The 16605-nt window shown below is 37.8% G+C and overlaps 1 protein-coding gene across 2 annotated transcripts in view; it reads left to right on the top strand.

Moving 5' to 3' along the window:
- Positions 1–16605, top strand: part of PTPN21 (protein tyrosine phosphatase non-receptor type 21) — a 43168-nt gene continuing 26563 nt past the window's right edge. The window contains exons 1-3 of one of the 2 annotated variants that reach the window (XM_079309069.1): positions 1–446; positions 3792–4161; positions 14143–14312. In XM_079309069.1, the coding sequence (XP_079165195.1) occupies positions 3982–4161; positions 14143–14312 (350 nt within the window). In that variant the 5' untranslated portion in view covers positions 1–446; positions 3792–3981. The remainder of the gene's footprint in view (positions 447–3791; positions 4162–14142; positions 14313–16605) is intronic. The other variant, XM_079309070.1, reaches the window with a different exon arrangement.

Raw genomic sequence — 16605 nt, 5'->3', positions numbered from 1 at the left:
GCATGGATAGAGCGAGGGGAACGCCTCCAGGAAAAGAAATTAAATGCACACACACAGAGGCACCCAGGGACGGCCGATTTGAAAATATTCCTGAGAACGCAATTTGCGCTCATGCGGCACAGCGTCACATGAAAGAGGCCGCCTGAAGAGCTGGCTGGCACAGGTTTATTTTGCTGTAGTATTTTCTTCCACCCCCCCAGCTCTTTACCCAGTGGAATGATATCCAGAGCAAGTTTTTCGAGACAGGAAGTGAGGAATGTTTTCACTATGAGTGATCTGAGAAGAAGGTGGGTTAGCCGAGCCAGCAGCTGTTTGGGACAAGAGGAGCACAGAAAGTCAGTTCCCGAGGAATACAGATGAGATGGCTCGGGCAGGAGAAGCCTTGGAGCGCCGGGGGCTTTCGGCTCTGTGAAAGGACACCCGGTGCCTTTGGATCGCTGGGCAAGGTAAGGGGAAAACAGCGGGCACGGTAAAAACGGAGCGGGTGATCTCTGCTGCGTACCGTAAGGCTGAAGAGTTTCAACCACCCACTTTTGGAAAAGTAAATGGTTGAAGTGGTTGTGGGACTGCGCTTCTGGAGGTGGGCGAAGTTTGAGATATGCACTCACTGCTGCTCTCTCAGTCCAAGAGTCATGTCAAAGATTAACTGGTGAAACAAGGAGAGGGTGGGGTATTTTGATTACTTTTTTGGCTGCCCAAATATCTCTGAAATAAAAATATACGTATTTCAGGAATGTGAAGTAATAGGGACCCTCACCATGATATATTGCAGTTGTATTTTGTTTACTGTCATTTATGCAGCCTATTAAAAAATATTTGTAAAGTAAAATGCTAATAATTCAGGGGGGAGTGGGAGGTGAAAGTAAAGGAGAAAGATACCACAGTGCTCAGTAATCACACATTAGTCACGGCCATGTTGCTGAAATTCTAATATAGCATTTTTGAAACAACAGGTTTCTGTTGAAATATAAAGGTACAAAGTTTGACCACTAAAGACATTTTTAGCTGTTGCACGAAAATTCCAGGCTTGGTAAATAAAGGCTTGTTATTGTAAAGGTCATCAGATGGATTTGTAACTCCTGGCAGTATGTAGCCATGAGTTTTGGCTAAAGTAGCTGAAAACAATGCAGGTAAGTCTGAATTCAAAGTAATGCAGCAGGCGAATTTGAAAGCACCTAGGACTGTAAAATGCACAGCTGCTGAATAAAACCAGCACAGCTATGTTTGCAATAACTACACATGGCTAGCAGTAGAAGATACTGAATGATACCCTGGTGTTATTCAGCAAACTTGCCTTAATTCTACAATATTTATTATATGTTAGGAATCTTTTGTGATGTGGTCTGGAAGTTAATTACCTGTGTTTTTCTTGTTATAAATGGGTCTCAGAAGTCATGAAGATTATGTCAGGTGTGCAAAAATGAAATAATTTAGGCTAAATGCTCAGTGGAGCATTTAATGTAAACAACAGATCATAACCTGGAGAGTGTTCCTGGCTGGCACATTCTGAAAATTCTGCTGTAAACTTCCTTCCTATGTTTGCACTGCTACCTGTTTGCATAGCGAAATAAGCGAAAGTCTGAGACTGCCTCATGTCAGCATTAGATGCTTTGGAAATTTCACCTCTCAGGTTAGCCTCTGGTTAGTAATTTTCATTTTTGTTTTGTTATGTTTTTTCCATGCTACTAGAATAACCCTTGATATGGGCAGAAAAGATTGAAAGTCTTTCATACTCAGTGGTATTTCATAAAACCTGAGATTGAAACACTTCTCCATTTCTGACTTTCAGAAGCTTTCAGAGATGAGTAAATTGGTTTCTCTTATTGCTGTAGCCCCAAAGAAGACACCTAATTGTGTACAAAGAATGTATTGGAAAATGGGCCTCGAGGACGTGAGCTAAGGTCAGCCAGCTAAAAGTTACTCTGTCAGGAATAAACCCAGTGCAAGTTTCTGCTGGCACTGGACAGAGGACTAAAAGCTTCTGTCTGTAGAGCATTCCCTGCATGCTGTTCAAGCAGGGCTGGATTTGGAGGATCAAAGTGTGGAGGGAGTAATAAAGTGAGGATTCCCCCTATATCCCTAAATTTTTCTGGGAAACCTGTTGGTAGCTGTTGTTACTTTTCTACAGCTACACCGAAAAATAAATTTTTTTGTGTTTGGATGAGGATTGTTTTCTCATTCAGCTAAGATTTTAGGTGGTATCTGTTGAGGGTAGGGATTATGTAGAATGATAGAACTGCTTCAAGATTATCATGAACGAGGCCATGAAATATGCTTCTGGTCATTCTTTGGGTAGGGTTGCAAAGATGTCATGGAGAAAAAATGCCATGCTGCCTCCTCTTTCTCCCCATTGCAGGCCTTTAATGACTTTCCACCTTCTTTTCTTCCCAGTGCTGCTGGCTGGGGAGTAGGGAGTCTGATACGGGGTTTTTAGCCTAAAGAGTTTGTGCTTATGTTGGATAAGTTTCTAGGTGGGTATATGCATGTCCAAGGAGAATGTGCTATGTGTTTGTTTACAGCTATACTTTGAGTTTAAAAGCAGGTGTGCTAGGAAGACTTCTTCCGGTTCCTCCATTCCAAAGAAACTCATATCCTCACGTTCCTCCCGTCTGGTCGTCCTGAGAGCCCTCAGAAATCAAACTGTGCCTTTTAATACGTGCTACTAATACATGCCAGCCTGGTAAAAGTAAGACTGAAGCAGAAAAGTAGGCGTTTGTTCTGTCCGCCGTTCGGCCGGGGCGGCACCGCCGCTAGAGGTGCAGGGGCAGAGCTGCAGGCAGCGCTGCCGGGCGCTGCTGCCGGGCCCGGCGCGGCTCCGGCGCCGCTCCCGCCCCGCTCGGCCCGGCACAGCCCAGCCCGGGGCACAGCAGCCTCACCGAGGGGACAGTGCCATCCCTTGCCCAGGCCAGCGGCGTGCAGCGGGGGGATCTCTAAGGCGCCTTCAGCCCAGACCTTCCCGTGGCGCTGTGACAAATTTCACAGAGTGGGGTGCGTGCGCTAAGCACTTGGAGAAGGAGAAAGGCAAAGCATGGAATGGAATGGGAGAGGAGGCGTGGAGGTGTTTGCAGAAGGTGGGGAGATGGTAGTAGTTTGGGTTTGGGTATGTTTTTCAAGGGAAAAATAGAAAATAAATGGTTCTCAGAATTCGCATACTCTCTTGGTGAGGCAAAGCATAACCTAAAGCATCATACAGCAGTTAAGCATAAGGAGTAATGGTAGGATGGGCTGTAATCCATGGAAGATTAGAGGAATTGCACTTTAATTATCTAGTAGGAAGGGACTAAGGTGTGAGTTTTAATGCCTCTTGCCTTTCTTTTTTCCCTCTTTATCATTTATGGGGCTTGGTTTTGTGTTTAATCCAACAGCAGATAGTGGCTGAGGCTGCATGATGCTCTGAAAAGCCAGGTTGCTGGATTTGCTCTTAAAGGAAACATCTTTGTTCAGTATTACAAATACCTTAGGCAACTCAGATTTCATAGACATATTTCGCTTAACTACCAATTCAGTTTATAAATACTTATTTTGAGACATTGCAGTCACACCTGATTAAGACTATTCAGTTGTGAGTTTAAAAAAAGAGATCAACTTTCCAAAACCCAGTGTTGTCTGTGGAAAAACCAGAAACTCTGGTACTTATTTCATTATTTGAATACATAACAGCCTGCATTTTGGAAAGGCAGACTGATTATTTAGATTTAGAAAAATTATACGTTATTTTTCCCATGTTACCATTCCTCTTTCAGTCAAAGTATTTCTGATTCTTGTATTTCTTCTCTTTTGTTCCTTTCTAGGACTCCAGTGGATGTCTCTTCCTGTCTCTTGGTGGAAAACTTGCTTGGCTTTAATGGATACTGCTGCTGCTGGTTGATCTCTGGAGACTTTACAGCTCCTTACCTTTTGAGAGAAGGTGATTTCCCGTCACCTCTCAAGGTCTCAGTGGTAGTAGCTCTTTATCACTAACCATCAGAGGGGAAAAAGAAGATGCCTCTGCCTTTTGGGTTAAAATTGAAACGAACTCGACGTTACACAGTATCCAGCAAGAGTTGCTTGGTGGCTCGTATCCAGCTGCTCAACAATGAATTTGTGGAGTTCACGCTGTCAGTGGAAAGCACAGGCCAGGAAAGTCTGGAAGCAGTGGCTCAGAGGCTTGAATTGCGGGAGGTGAGTTGTCAAGTGAAGGCATAACTTTAGTTTTTGGTGATAGATGACCTCTGTGGTAAATCCTTGCCATGTAGGGTAATCAGCTACTGGAGCAGCTATCCTGTGTTCCCATTGCTTCTTCACCTTCTGGTCTTTATGGGGACTTAGATTGCTCCTAAACAGTTGCAAAAGTTGTTACAGAGTTTAGGGAATGTCTAAGGGGACAAAATGGGAGAAGCGTTGGTTAAACGTGACTGTGTGAAAAATTCTGATTAAAGAAACCACAAAGGAAGAAAATAATTTCTACCTAAGCAACATGGTTAAAAACGATAGCAAGACTTGAGTCATAAGACAGCATCTTATTTATGTGCATGGATTTTTTTTTCTTCTGATGGATTAGTGCTGTGAAAAGAATCTAAAGCACAAAATATGATAAGTGTACCAGTTATCAGCCGTTGATCTTGCTTGTTTAACTACCATATATATTTGCAGACACTGTCTTGCAGCTCATATATGGTCATATTGATTGAGTGCTGGCCTTATGAGGAGTCTTGCTAGTTGAATATGTAAATACTTGTTCAACCTGACTTTTTACCCCAAAATCTCCATACTTGGTATTTTAAAGGATTCTTTTGGAACTGAAATTTATTCTTCCACACATTTAGTGATTATTCCTACATCTCCTGTGTTGACTGATTCCTTCTGAAATGCTGAGCTTTGAAATGTTAATGGAAATCTACATAGATGACCAACATATGAGCCAATGCCATTGTTTCATAAAACTGTTGAGCACAGGTGGTTTGAATGCAGTGTTTGAATGCTCTCAATCCTGGGTGAACTGGCATTTCCCCCTAGAGTCTGAAAGGTTTAGTTTAGATGATATTGGACTCACTGAACTGTGACAGCATGTGCACTTCTGGAGGGCAGGAGACAGAAAACTAGTGATACAAGTTTAGTGTTGCTACCATTGTTTTGAAAAATATGCTTTTGTTCTATTATGTAGTCCGCCATAGAATGAGCTTTTGATTATGGGATTCAAATACAGGATGAAAACCCTGAACTTAAGTGACCAAAATATGAGTAATTGTGAAAAAAAATTAATAATAAATATTTGCATTTATAACTATGATCTTTTGAAATATTTTTTTTTATTGTCAATAGCAACTGTTGGTAACTTTGCTCAAATATTGAGCAAATGTATTTAGAACTCAATCCTGCAAACATTTATTGCTTTAGAAAGTGTGCATTACTGTAGGATTCCTCAGTGGGAAATGTTACACATAGTCACTTCAGAAATGCTTTTTATTTTTTCTGTTTAAAGAATAATAAAAAATGAAATCAATGTGAAGCCATTAACCTATAAAGGTTTGTTTATTGTGGTTGTTTTCAATTGCAATATGCATTCTTGTAGAGTCTCCAAGTATTTTTTTAGTGTACAGTTATTTTGAAAATGCAATTCTTTGCCTTCTTTTTTTTAGTCTTTCTCCTTCTAGCAAAAGGAGAGTCTAGCTATGCTTGTAGCCTTAGTGTTTACTTGGAACTCATTGGGTATCAAATATTTAGAATTCAATTGTTGTGTGAATGGAGTTTGTCAATTTTATCTGTCCACTTTCAGATATAACTTCTAAGTCACAGCAAGTATAGAATTTTTACTATTTGCAAAATGCAAAGGCTTTGTCTTCCTGAATGATGACTACTAGCTTCTATTGAACTAGTCACAGAGTGTTGGAGATGCAGTTTTTTTCAGCTCTTCTTCATTATCTCTTTCTTTGGAACCCCTCCTAAAAATCTTTTTAAAAACAAAAACATAAAAAGGAAAAAAAAGGGGAAAAAAAGAGAGCAAGAGATGCAATTCCCTCAATTAGGAGTCATATATCAGAATAAGGGAGTTGACAGTACACTATTGAACTCTGAGCAGATTCCTTCAGTCATGCATTCTTGCATGGATTATTTTGGCAGGAAAATGTGTTGCAATAAAAGGGAATGGAAAATAGGGATATAAATTACTTTCCAGAGCTTTGCATTCACAAAAAGTTGTTCTGCCTTTAAGTAGTCTGATTTGCCAAGCAAATACTGCATCATTCCTGATGGTTTGCTTAGTAGAAAATTCTCAGAAAGGAAAATGTGTTCAGCACTTTTCTTAAATCTGCAAAAACAACTTTAGTCGTTGATACAGTAAAATAAAAAGCATTTATTGCATCTTTTTAGTGCATTGGGCAGCCTTAAAGCATGAGGTTGAATTCCAAGTGTTAAACATAAAAGTATGACTGTTTATTTAAATACTGAGACTCGGGACCATTCTCAAATCCAAGCTATCAGTTTCAGATTACTGTATATGGCCTAAGCAGCTAGGACAAGCAGTTCCCAAGCATCTTCAAAACAGTTTATTGCATGAGGCATTAGGGGAATCTCTACCATTTTTTACACATTCAATGGTAACATTTGAAAATACCTCTTTCTCTCTAGCGTAGTCTGGAATTACTGAATTTGGACAGTGAACTGTACTATTTTTATGGTGTGCCATTTTTAAAGATACTTGTTTCAACATATCTTTATGTAAATGAGTGATCTTCAAATTATGCATTGCATGGCTAAACACTGTATTTCTTTTGATTTTTCTATTAGTACTTCTCAATTTCCAAGTTGTATACTAATATGGACACATAGTTAGCATTTGGGAAGATTTACATGTGTTGACTTTTTTTTTTTTTTTTTTTTTTTCCTGAATGATAAACTTTATAGAAAAGAGAAATGAATTCATTAAACTGAGTATTTTCTGGTATTCCTAGAATGTGACTCATCAGGAATGAGTATGTAATCCAGCTCTCTTAAACTGAGGAACTGGGGAAAGAAGCCAAAGGCAACAGTGAACATAAGTTACTTACCCTTTGTAGCACAGTCTGTCTTTTAACCTGTGAGAGAACCATAACCAAACATAACTTATGCAAAAAGCTGTTATAGAAAACTATTCTGGATTCACAGTTCTGCTGGTTAACTACTTTAAAAAGTACATGCTAATCTTGCATCTAGGGCATGAGTGTGCAAATGAAACCCTTGAAAATAAAGAGATTTTTAAAGCATCGTAATATAGCTTGGCACATTAGCTAGCTAAGTTTAGCAGGAGATGTATCTGGTCTCTTTCTCTTGTTGATTTTTTGTTGTTGTTGATTGCTAATAACATTTCTAAACCAGAGAGAAGGGGCAAGTTCTGCTACTGTGTACAAGCAGAGTCTGACTTACTGCAGAGCTGTGGTAGAGTACAAGTATAGGAACCAATGGAAGGAAACTTCTGTGGAGTGTGTGTTGTGCACATGGAAGTTCCTGTGTTTGTTTTGGGCATGCAGAGGAAAAGGAACTAAGGCTATCTGGATCCTGAATAACTTCAAAGTTCTGAAACAGTGCTTTGGAAAAGCTTGAACTATGCTGTAAAACTTTGCTCTGAATTCTAAAACATCAGTTCTCTTGGAGAAAACATAAAAAATTTAATTCACACCTTTAATTCATTGTGGTGGTTTCTTAAGTGTGTTTTGCATATGAAAAGAGTGTTTTTAATATCAGACCAATATGCAGCCATAAATATTCTTATGTCTATATGTATCAGTAACCATATTGCCAGACAAATAAGAGTTGGGCCACATAATGACGAGGGATCATTAACATGATTGTGTTTATGTCTTGTTTTAAAGTCTGACAGTATTTTAGCTGATGCTTGCAGAAATAAGAAGAGAAGCAGTGCTTGTAGTTGAAGTGCTGTTGTTGCTTCTCAGAACCAAATTTTCCTTGTAATTAGGAAAGGAGAAATTGGCATGGAGGAATGTATATAAGAATTCAGATCTTCCATGTGTAATATGATTAGCTTAAAAGATGCTGCTTTATTGAATGGCAAATTTGAATCCATCTGAAAAAAATATTAATTATAAGAGTGTGATAATTGTAATCTAGGAACCAAGATAAATTGAAGGACAGAGCAGTTAGGCAAAAATCAGAAACTGCCACAGTTCAGTTTTTGTACTTCTTCCTTTGTCTGAAGAAAAAAAAAATATACATTCAGGCAAAGGGTTTGCACTCAGTCTTGTTATACTGAGCAGCACAAAATTAAGGTTTTTCCATGAAAACAGTAGTGGCAATTAGGAAGCCTTTCCCCTGATTTCTTTAGCCTTTTTATAAAGTTGTCAGAATTTGAATATATCACAACTGCATTTTGCTTAACATCATGTCAGTGAATTGCTGTACAGTTTTATACCAATTTTGACAGGAGAAGTTTTCTTTACTTCTGAAACAAAGATATTAGCTTATTGTTTAGAATTTTTAGACTGCTTTGAAATTTGGCTTTCTGCTTTAGTAAAGCAATCAGAACTTAAGCCTCTGATGAATGGGAATATGATACTTCTAATATCAGTGATGTGTCAGGTGGAAATCAAAAGCAGTTATGTGAGTTCATCCTTCTCAGAGCCTTGAACAGTGGTGGGAAAAAGTAACATGATTTTTTCAAAATAAGTGTATTTCTAATATCTGGGTCATGTTGATAACTCACCTATCTCTGCTGGAGGTTAAAATATGTCTTGGACATAATGTTTTCTGTGCACTGGGAAGGTATGGCTCTTTAGCTTGTAAATTAGTCATCTTACCTTTGTCAAATGTCCTGATGAGTATAATCTTCCTTGCCCATTAGAAGATTGTTTAGTCAAGGTATTTGAAGGGTGTGAAACACAGTGTACTGTGATTTGTAATGTATTACAATGATTAATTTGAATGAACTATAATACATCAGATAAACTTGCAACATATTGATTTGTTTTTTTATTTCTTATCCCTTCTGTTTTGCTTTAAACTATAGCTGGCAATTACTTTGTTTAAATAGCATTTGTGAAATCTGTATTAGAGTAGTTAGGAGGAAATTTTGTGTGTAAGTGTTGGAAAAAACGTTTCCACTATGAAAGAACTATGATGTAAGTATAAATTGTCTCTTTGTTCATATAGCTACTCTGCTAAATATTCCCTCCTGCAGCTACAGTTGAAGAGCTCATCAGTGCTAGAACAACAAAAGCAGTATAGGCAAAAGTACCCTACAGTAAGTAGCTTCAATATGGGGGAAAAGGAAGGGATTTTTGTCAGTGATCCTCCTATTTCTGCAAGAAGAATTGGTCATGGTAGTGTACTATTACCTTTCTACTTGGTGGCTGATGAGAGTCACGGAGGCTTTTTTCTCCACCACTTCCTGGAAATCTTGGATATTGTACACTGGGCAGTCCAGGCTGCTCCAAGTCCTTTTTAGCTAAAGATTGGGAAGTTTTGTGCAGGAGGTTGTCTGCTGTGATAAGAATGGAGTTTCTGGAGAATTTTCAAGGCCTGTTGTCTCCTGTATTTTTAACATTGGGCGTAGGGAAAAGCTTTCATTTGGTATCTGCCAGTTGTGCTTAGCACAGGATTATTGACCCTTTCTGCTGCACGTGCTTGGTTTAAACTGTGCTATCCTGATAGCAGGAGCTGCTCTGTATCCAAGCATATAATAAAGCTAGACGTGGTGGAGCCTTGGGCTAACAGGATTTTATGAGTTTGACTGCACTGCTTATCCTTCAATAATGAGAAGGTGTTCTCAGCATTCTGATCAGGGAATTCTTACAGTCCGTTTTATTTGAATGTACCAGTGTAAAAGAGGAAAAGCATGAAAATATATTTTGACTACATTCGTCTGCTATTGTTTTCTCTTTTCTGATTTTTTGCCTCAGATCTTAGGATGGTGATTCCTCAGGTACCCTTGAGGCAGATAGCCAAATGCATTAATTAGAAATTAATTAATTAAAATTAAATATTTTAGAAAGCACTGTATTAACCATTAGAAAACAATTCTCATTTCCAGCATGTTTGTCATCCATCACATTTTGTAAGATTTATAGCACATAATATAGAAATTTACTGGAGAAGATATTATTAAATATGTAAGGTTGAAGTAAATTTTGAATACTGCTATGCCTCAAGGGACCTCCAAGGGTTGCATGGTTCTACCCTCTGCTCAGGAGGATCAGGTGGTTCAGGGGCTGCCTGGGTGAGTTTACCATGCAGGTGCCTCCAAGGATAGAGATTTGACACCTCTTTGGGCTATCTGTTCCAGTGTTTGGCTAGTCTTGTTGTGAAATTTTTTTCCTGATCTAATTGGAATTTCCCACATTGCAGTTTGTCCCCAGTGCTTCTCATACTTGCAGTGATTATTTCCAAGAAGACTCAGGTTCTATCTTCTCTATCTGTGTCCTACTCTTAGACAATTGAAGTATGATTTTACTTGGTCTCTTCTTAAGGCTGATCAACTTCACTTCTCCAATTTACACAGTACATCATGCCGAAAGATCTAATATAGTCACCTGCAGTAATGTAGTGTTGTGGCACTCATAACCTGGTGAAACTCCTCTGCTTAGCTTAGGAAGTTCGGGTGACTTCAGTGAAGAAGTCACTCCCACCAACTTGTGAGCTGTAAATACTGTGTGGGGCTTCTTGCACTTTTGTGTGCTTGATGTTTTGAAATTGCTCTTCAAATTTTATGCAAAAATATTTACTGTCTCTAGTGTCAGAAAGAAAATAGATAGAAATTAACTCTGCAGAAATTATATGTTCTTTTTATTTCTATTTGATTTTCTTCAGAGGGTTGGGTCATGAATAAGTCACTAAAATAAACGAACCACAAAGTAATGTTAATCTTAACAGCTTAACATATTTTAAGAATTATGTCATGCCATTCTTTTTAGCACTGGATGTTGTCCTGAGCTGCTAATAATAAAATGTTTTAGCATTGAATAAAAGTGGGTTCTATTTTAATCAGTGCGAATATTCCAGGGTGCATAAGCTCCTCTGAAAACTCACAGGATCAAATTCTGCCCTTGAAGTGAAGTGAAAGGTTTGTATAGAAGTCAGAGGACCAGCTTTGGTCTGTAGTATCTTGCATGCTTTATTTAAAGATATACTGATTTCCAGAGGATATTTTAGAATGTGAAAGCATTTTTCCTAGTCTGTTCTGTCAGCAACTGCTCAGTTCTGTGTGTAGGCAAGAAAAAGTGGTCAGTGTTTCAAATAAATAGATGTACTCAAGTGATCATCATGCTTTAAAAATTGTCTATACAATCAGTTTAAATTCAGGGTGTAGAACCAGGAGTATTTTACAGCAGGGAGTTCAGAACATTGGCAATGTTTGTGGTTTTTTTCTCCTCACCTTTGTTATATATCTGTGCTTCTATGAGGTTTAAGTACACCAAGGCTGCAAGTGAGTTTATAAAAACAATTGCTGTACTTTTTGGGGGTGTATTTTTTATTTGGTTTACAAATGTGTTTGTGTGAGATGATCTGTAGAATTTTTTCAGCTGCAGCTCTTACCCTTTGCTTTCAGTCTTTGCCGTGGCCATTGCCCTTGCCCAGAATGTTGTGGTTCCAGATTTTAGGTAGTGCTCAGCCCAGGCTGATGAGGTTGTCCTGTCAGAGAGGTGGGCTGGGTCAGAGCAGAATATCAGCATCATAATCTGACTGTGGCTCCTGTGACTGCATGCATGGTGTCAGCAGTCTTGTGATGAAAGAGAAATACACCTTTTTACACACATTCCTTTCCTTACTCAGTCTGCAGCAAGGATTAAGGAGTAATCAGTCATTCAGTACATTTTATCCTTTTTAACATATGATGTTACAGTGAACATGGTATTTCTTGCATAATGGAGTTTCTGTGGTACTGCTTTTTGGTTTTTTTTCCCTAACATAGAATTTAAGATACTGTCTTCACAATATCCTTGAAGGGTGATGGTGGTCACCTAATGGGGATTGAAGAATAGAAATAAAATGTTGTTATCAGCGAACTTTGTGTGCTTGGATTGGGAAATGAGAAATATGTTGTTCATATTATTTATATTCATAGCTGCATTTCTTTTGTCTTCTTAAAACTCAAATATTTATGACTTTCTAAGTCTTGGCTTTCAGAATTTAGAAGTGATGAGCAACCTGGATCCTTCTGAGAAAAAATTGGTTGTTTGCTTTACAGAGACCTCTGTTATGGATTTGGGAATAATCTGGTTCTCTATTGTTATTTTTAAACTTTTCCATTCTGCACTTCTTCTAGATATCTTTCTCTATACAGAAAAAACCTGCTTTTTCCTTCTATGAACAGTTCTAATTCAATTGATTTTCTGTATTATAGGCTGTCTTTCTATCGGTGGGTCAGAGTTGTTTTAAATTCATATAAAGCATCTCAAGGTCAAATAGGAGGTTAAATAGGCAGATTTTGTCTGAACATGTTTATTTTTTATCTTATCAATACTAATTTTGCAATTACATGGTAGCTAGCACTAATTTTAATGTAAAGAGTCTTTTAAACCTTGGGGGAAAAGAGCCCCCAAACACTAAAACCCACCAACAATCGCTTAGAACTGTGTTTATGCTAATTTAGAGACGAGCAAAGAAGTCATTATACCTTAGAACTCCTCTAATTTCCTCCTTTTGCAAATATCCCAGTCAAAATGGTTTTATGGAATAGACAGTTTTATTAATTTAATGCTACACCTTGACTTTTGTGCCTCAAATTATTTGATGGTCTGTGCTGATATGGAGCTCTGATTCAGTTGCTGCCCATGAAGTTTGGGATGGGATATATGTGCCTGTGCTGTGGTTGTTGCACACACAGTCAACCTGACAGAGCTGTAAGGAAAATATGGAATCTTGTGAGAGTGGACTCTTTATCCTGTTTAGACTGTAAACTAAGAAGATGTATGTATAAGAATTTTCAGATGTGTATATATGGATGACTTTTTGCAGGAATGTAGTGAAATGGCCTTTTTCTACTAAGATATGTTGCTTCCCAATGAATTTCAAATCTGTGCTCCACAATATCAAAATGCTAAAGCTTTTGAGAGAACAACAGTAAATACTCTTTTTACTATGAGAACAATTTTTCCATGACTAGTTTACAGAAATTATTTCGAGAAATCATGAGACGTATTCCCTCTGCTTTATAAAACTTCATCCTTACAAGCTTTACTTTGTGTAACTTTAAAATGTCTGAAAATACGGAAGGAAAAATATTGGATTAAAGGTGTTGTTATTTCTACAGTGTCTATGTTCACTTATCTCTCTCCCTCAGTTAAAACACTTCTAATTATGATATCTAGTTTTGCTATGATAATGACATGAATATTTTTAAATCCACATCTCTTTGCTGCTCCAGAACTGAAATAAATAAATACAGTGGGAGCAGATCTTAGCCAGTTTAAACATAATGGAGAAATTTAAATGTTAGTAGATGACTCTGCAGTATAGATTTAGAACTGTACTTTGGAGCAAGAGAAAAATACTCTGATCCAAACTCCTTCTGGGAGAGGATCTAATAAAAATTAGATTGTGTTGCTCAAGATGCTGCCCAGTGGGATTTTAACCTTCCAAGGGTGACACCCCTCAGCCTTTCCAGGTGGTCTGTTCCAGTGCATACTCTATGTTGTGTTTTGGTTGGAGTTGCCCACTCAGGCAAGATATCTTCTGCTCTGCTGTATCTGGTCATTTTCCTGCTCATGCAGTGGGCCATGCATATGCTTTGACTGAGCAGCTGTCCTGTGCTCTTTTGTCCTCCAGCATCCCATGTGAGCCTGCCTTCCAGCTCCCCACAGAAGCTAAGCTTTACTCTACTGCAGTCCCATGTCATTTTCCCTTGCATTTCCTGTCACACATGAATGCTTACTACTAGCATCTGTGAATTGCCACAACAGAGTTGTGAGCTATGAGCTGTTTCCAAATAAAGAGTAGTTCTGGTACAGTTTTAGGTGGAGGACCTGAGCTGGTTATCTGGATGTAATGTCTGCTTTTAATGGAAAATGTCTCTTCAGTTCCCTGAAATTTTCTATAACCCGTACTCAGTGTTTTAAAACATGTATTTCTAAGTTGCAAGACTTTCATATAGATATTTTACATACTTTTACATATTTTTATCTAATATCACAATATTAACTGTTTTTTTTTATCACTGAAATGCTTCTTTTTCAGATTACATATTTCAGTCTTTGGTATTATAATAAGCAGAATCAACGCAGATGGGTAGATTTGGACAAGCCTCTGAAAAAGCAGCTGGACAAATATGCCTTGGAGCCAACTGTGTATTTTGGAGTAGTATTCTATGTGCCTACTGTTTCTCAGCTTCAGCAGGAGATTACCAGGTAAATCTTCTGGTATAAACTTCAGTGTGTTTATAAATTTGCTCTCAGCATTATGAAATGTATAGGTAATTTAAAAGTTGTCTGCTCTCCCCTACCTTTATAGAAATTAAAATTATTTTAGGCAGAATTTGTGTTCAAAATGTATGCTAATTTATCTTTGGAATAATTAAAATACATGATAAACTAAGCAAGCAACTAACTTTTTGTAATCTTAGGAATCTTCTCAAAACCTGCTTTAAGTAACAGGCATACCTGCATGGTCAGACTTTTAATTGTTTTTGTCCCTTCATGTGTGATTTTTTAATTTGTTTGTTTGATTGGTTTTTGTGTTGTTTTATTTTTGTTTGTTTGTTTTGAAGATCTATGTGTTGCTTTCATGGACATCTATCCTGCACAAAGCACTTGCAGATTTTATTAAGCTATGCTTTCTTTGTTTTGCTTTCAGTACTTTCTCTTCTTTTAGTACAGTGCATTGGCAAGCTGCAGCCTAGACTTCAGCTTGTGATTTTATTTTTTGTGTATCGTTGAGCCATAAGTATGGATGTTAGTTCTGGTATTGCATGTATATTTCTACTGTGAAACTGGGGAACATCACATCATTGTTACTGACTGCAGGGGGAAAGGCAAAATTGAGCATATATACTATTCTAATGGGCCTGTACATTGGTTTCTAATGGCTTAATGTGTATAGTTCTGATTTAATAATTATTTTTAACTGGCAGTTGAGTACAACTTGTATTAACTTGTATTAACTAACCCATTTAAGCTAAAAACTTTAAGTTGGCTGTGCTTTGAGTGGAGAGTTAGAGCAATGATTACTCAGAGGTCTTTTTCATCCTAATTTATTCTGTGGTTACATGAAACTGTCTCTGTTCCTAAAATATTCTGCCAGACACCTTTTCTGCTAATTGTAATGTGAAAGCTTTTCAGGGTCACCAGATGCAGACTTCTTGGTGCAGACACTGGAGCTGTTGTGTATTGCTCAGTGTTTGGCAGCTTTAGTTTTTGGTTTTATGTGCAATTTCTGAAAGATTTTTTTTTTTAAAACTCTAAAGTTTTGTGCTATTTCTGGGCAATTTAGTGGCTTTAAAATCTCTGGTTCAGATTCTGTGTTGTACTAGAATACATTAGTGTAAGATAAATACTATGATGTTGCATTGGAAAGGTAAATTGCCTGAAAAATCTTGAATACTGTTATTTGGCATTTCTTTAAAGAATATGGTGTTTATGCTGGTGCTTTAACAAAAATTTGGCAGTGGGCTACTTGGTAGAAAGCAGAAATTTATGTGCCAACCTTATGCTTGTGTCCTAGAGAATGGATGGCACTTACTTTGATAAGTAAGAGACTGGGTTAGTTTCAGAAATCTGTGAGTTTTTTCATGCCTGTTTGATATAAATGAGATTGAACATGTTCAAGCAAATTATATGTTTAATGTACACCAGGAAGTGGAAATGCTATAGATAAAAGAGATGTGCTCTGTTGAGGTAGTGTTAGATTCTTTATCTCTATGTTTACTTTTAATAGCAGTTCTATGGAAGGAGCTTACCTTCTGCTTCCTGACTGGGAAAACTTGTTCCCCAAATGCCTTGGGCTTTTTCTTTTCTGTTTTTTTTAAGGCCTGGGTTTAGTCCCAGGTGTTCTTGTTATGTTGAATAGGGATGCTAAGTACTGTCATATGATATACTGGGATTTTGTAGTAGGATCCCCAAGAGTCTAAACAATATTTATAAATTATCACTGTGTTTAGTAAGGCAGTAAACAGTGATGGAAGAGAGCTGTCCATTAACATCAATAAAATTTATGTGGAGTTTACCTGACCTTTCTAATCACTGAATGAATTATAGCACGTTCTTCCATGTTCTCAGTGTTAATGCCTTATTTCACTAGAGTTAACATACAATATGAGGAAGAACTTTTTAAAACTAGACTTATGGAAGACAAATTACGTCCTTGGTCAAGTCTGTGTAGCTGTAGTGGCAATTTGGAGGTTTTTTGGGCTCCATGTAGAAAGTTCAATGAGTGTCTGAAAGGGGCAGAAAAATGCAGGCAAATAGTGGCTCAGACTGGACAAACAGTACAGCTAGTAGTGGTTGCATGTATGAGAGATGATGCAGGAAAATGGAAGATTAAAAGAAAAAAAAGGTGCCTTGAAAGTGAGAACAAAATGTACTCAGAAGTTGTAATGCAGAAATGAAAATCACTGCTGGGATTGAGGGAATGTACATTGTTAGATCTATTGGAAAAGATCTAACAGCAGCAGTTTACTGAACATTGTAAAGAGGCAATAACAAC

Source organism: Erithacus rubecula (assembly GCF_903797595.1).
Source record: "Erithacus rubecula genome assembly, chromosome: 6".
NCBI lineage: Eukaryota > Metazoa > Chordata > Aves > Passeriformes > Muscicapidae > Erithacus > Erithacus rubecula.
The sequence above is the reverse complement of the archived record's forward strand: the minus strand, read 5'-3'. Positions and strand labels throughout refer to the sequence as shown.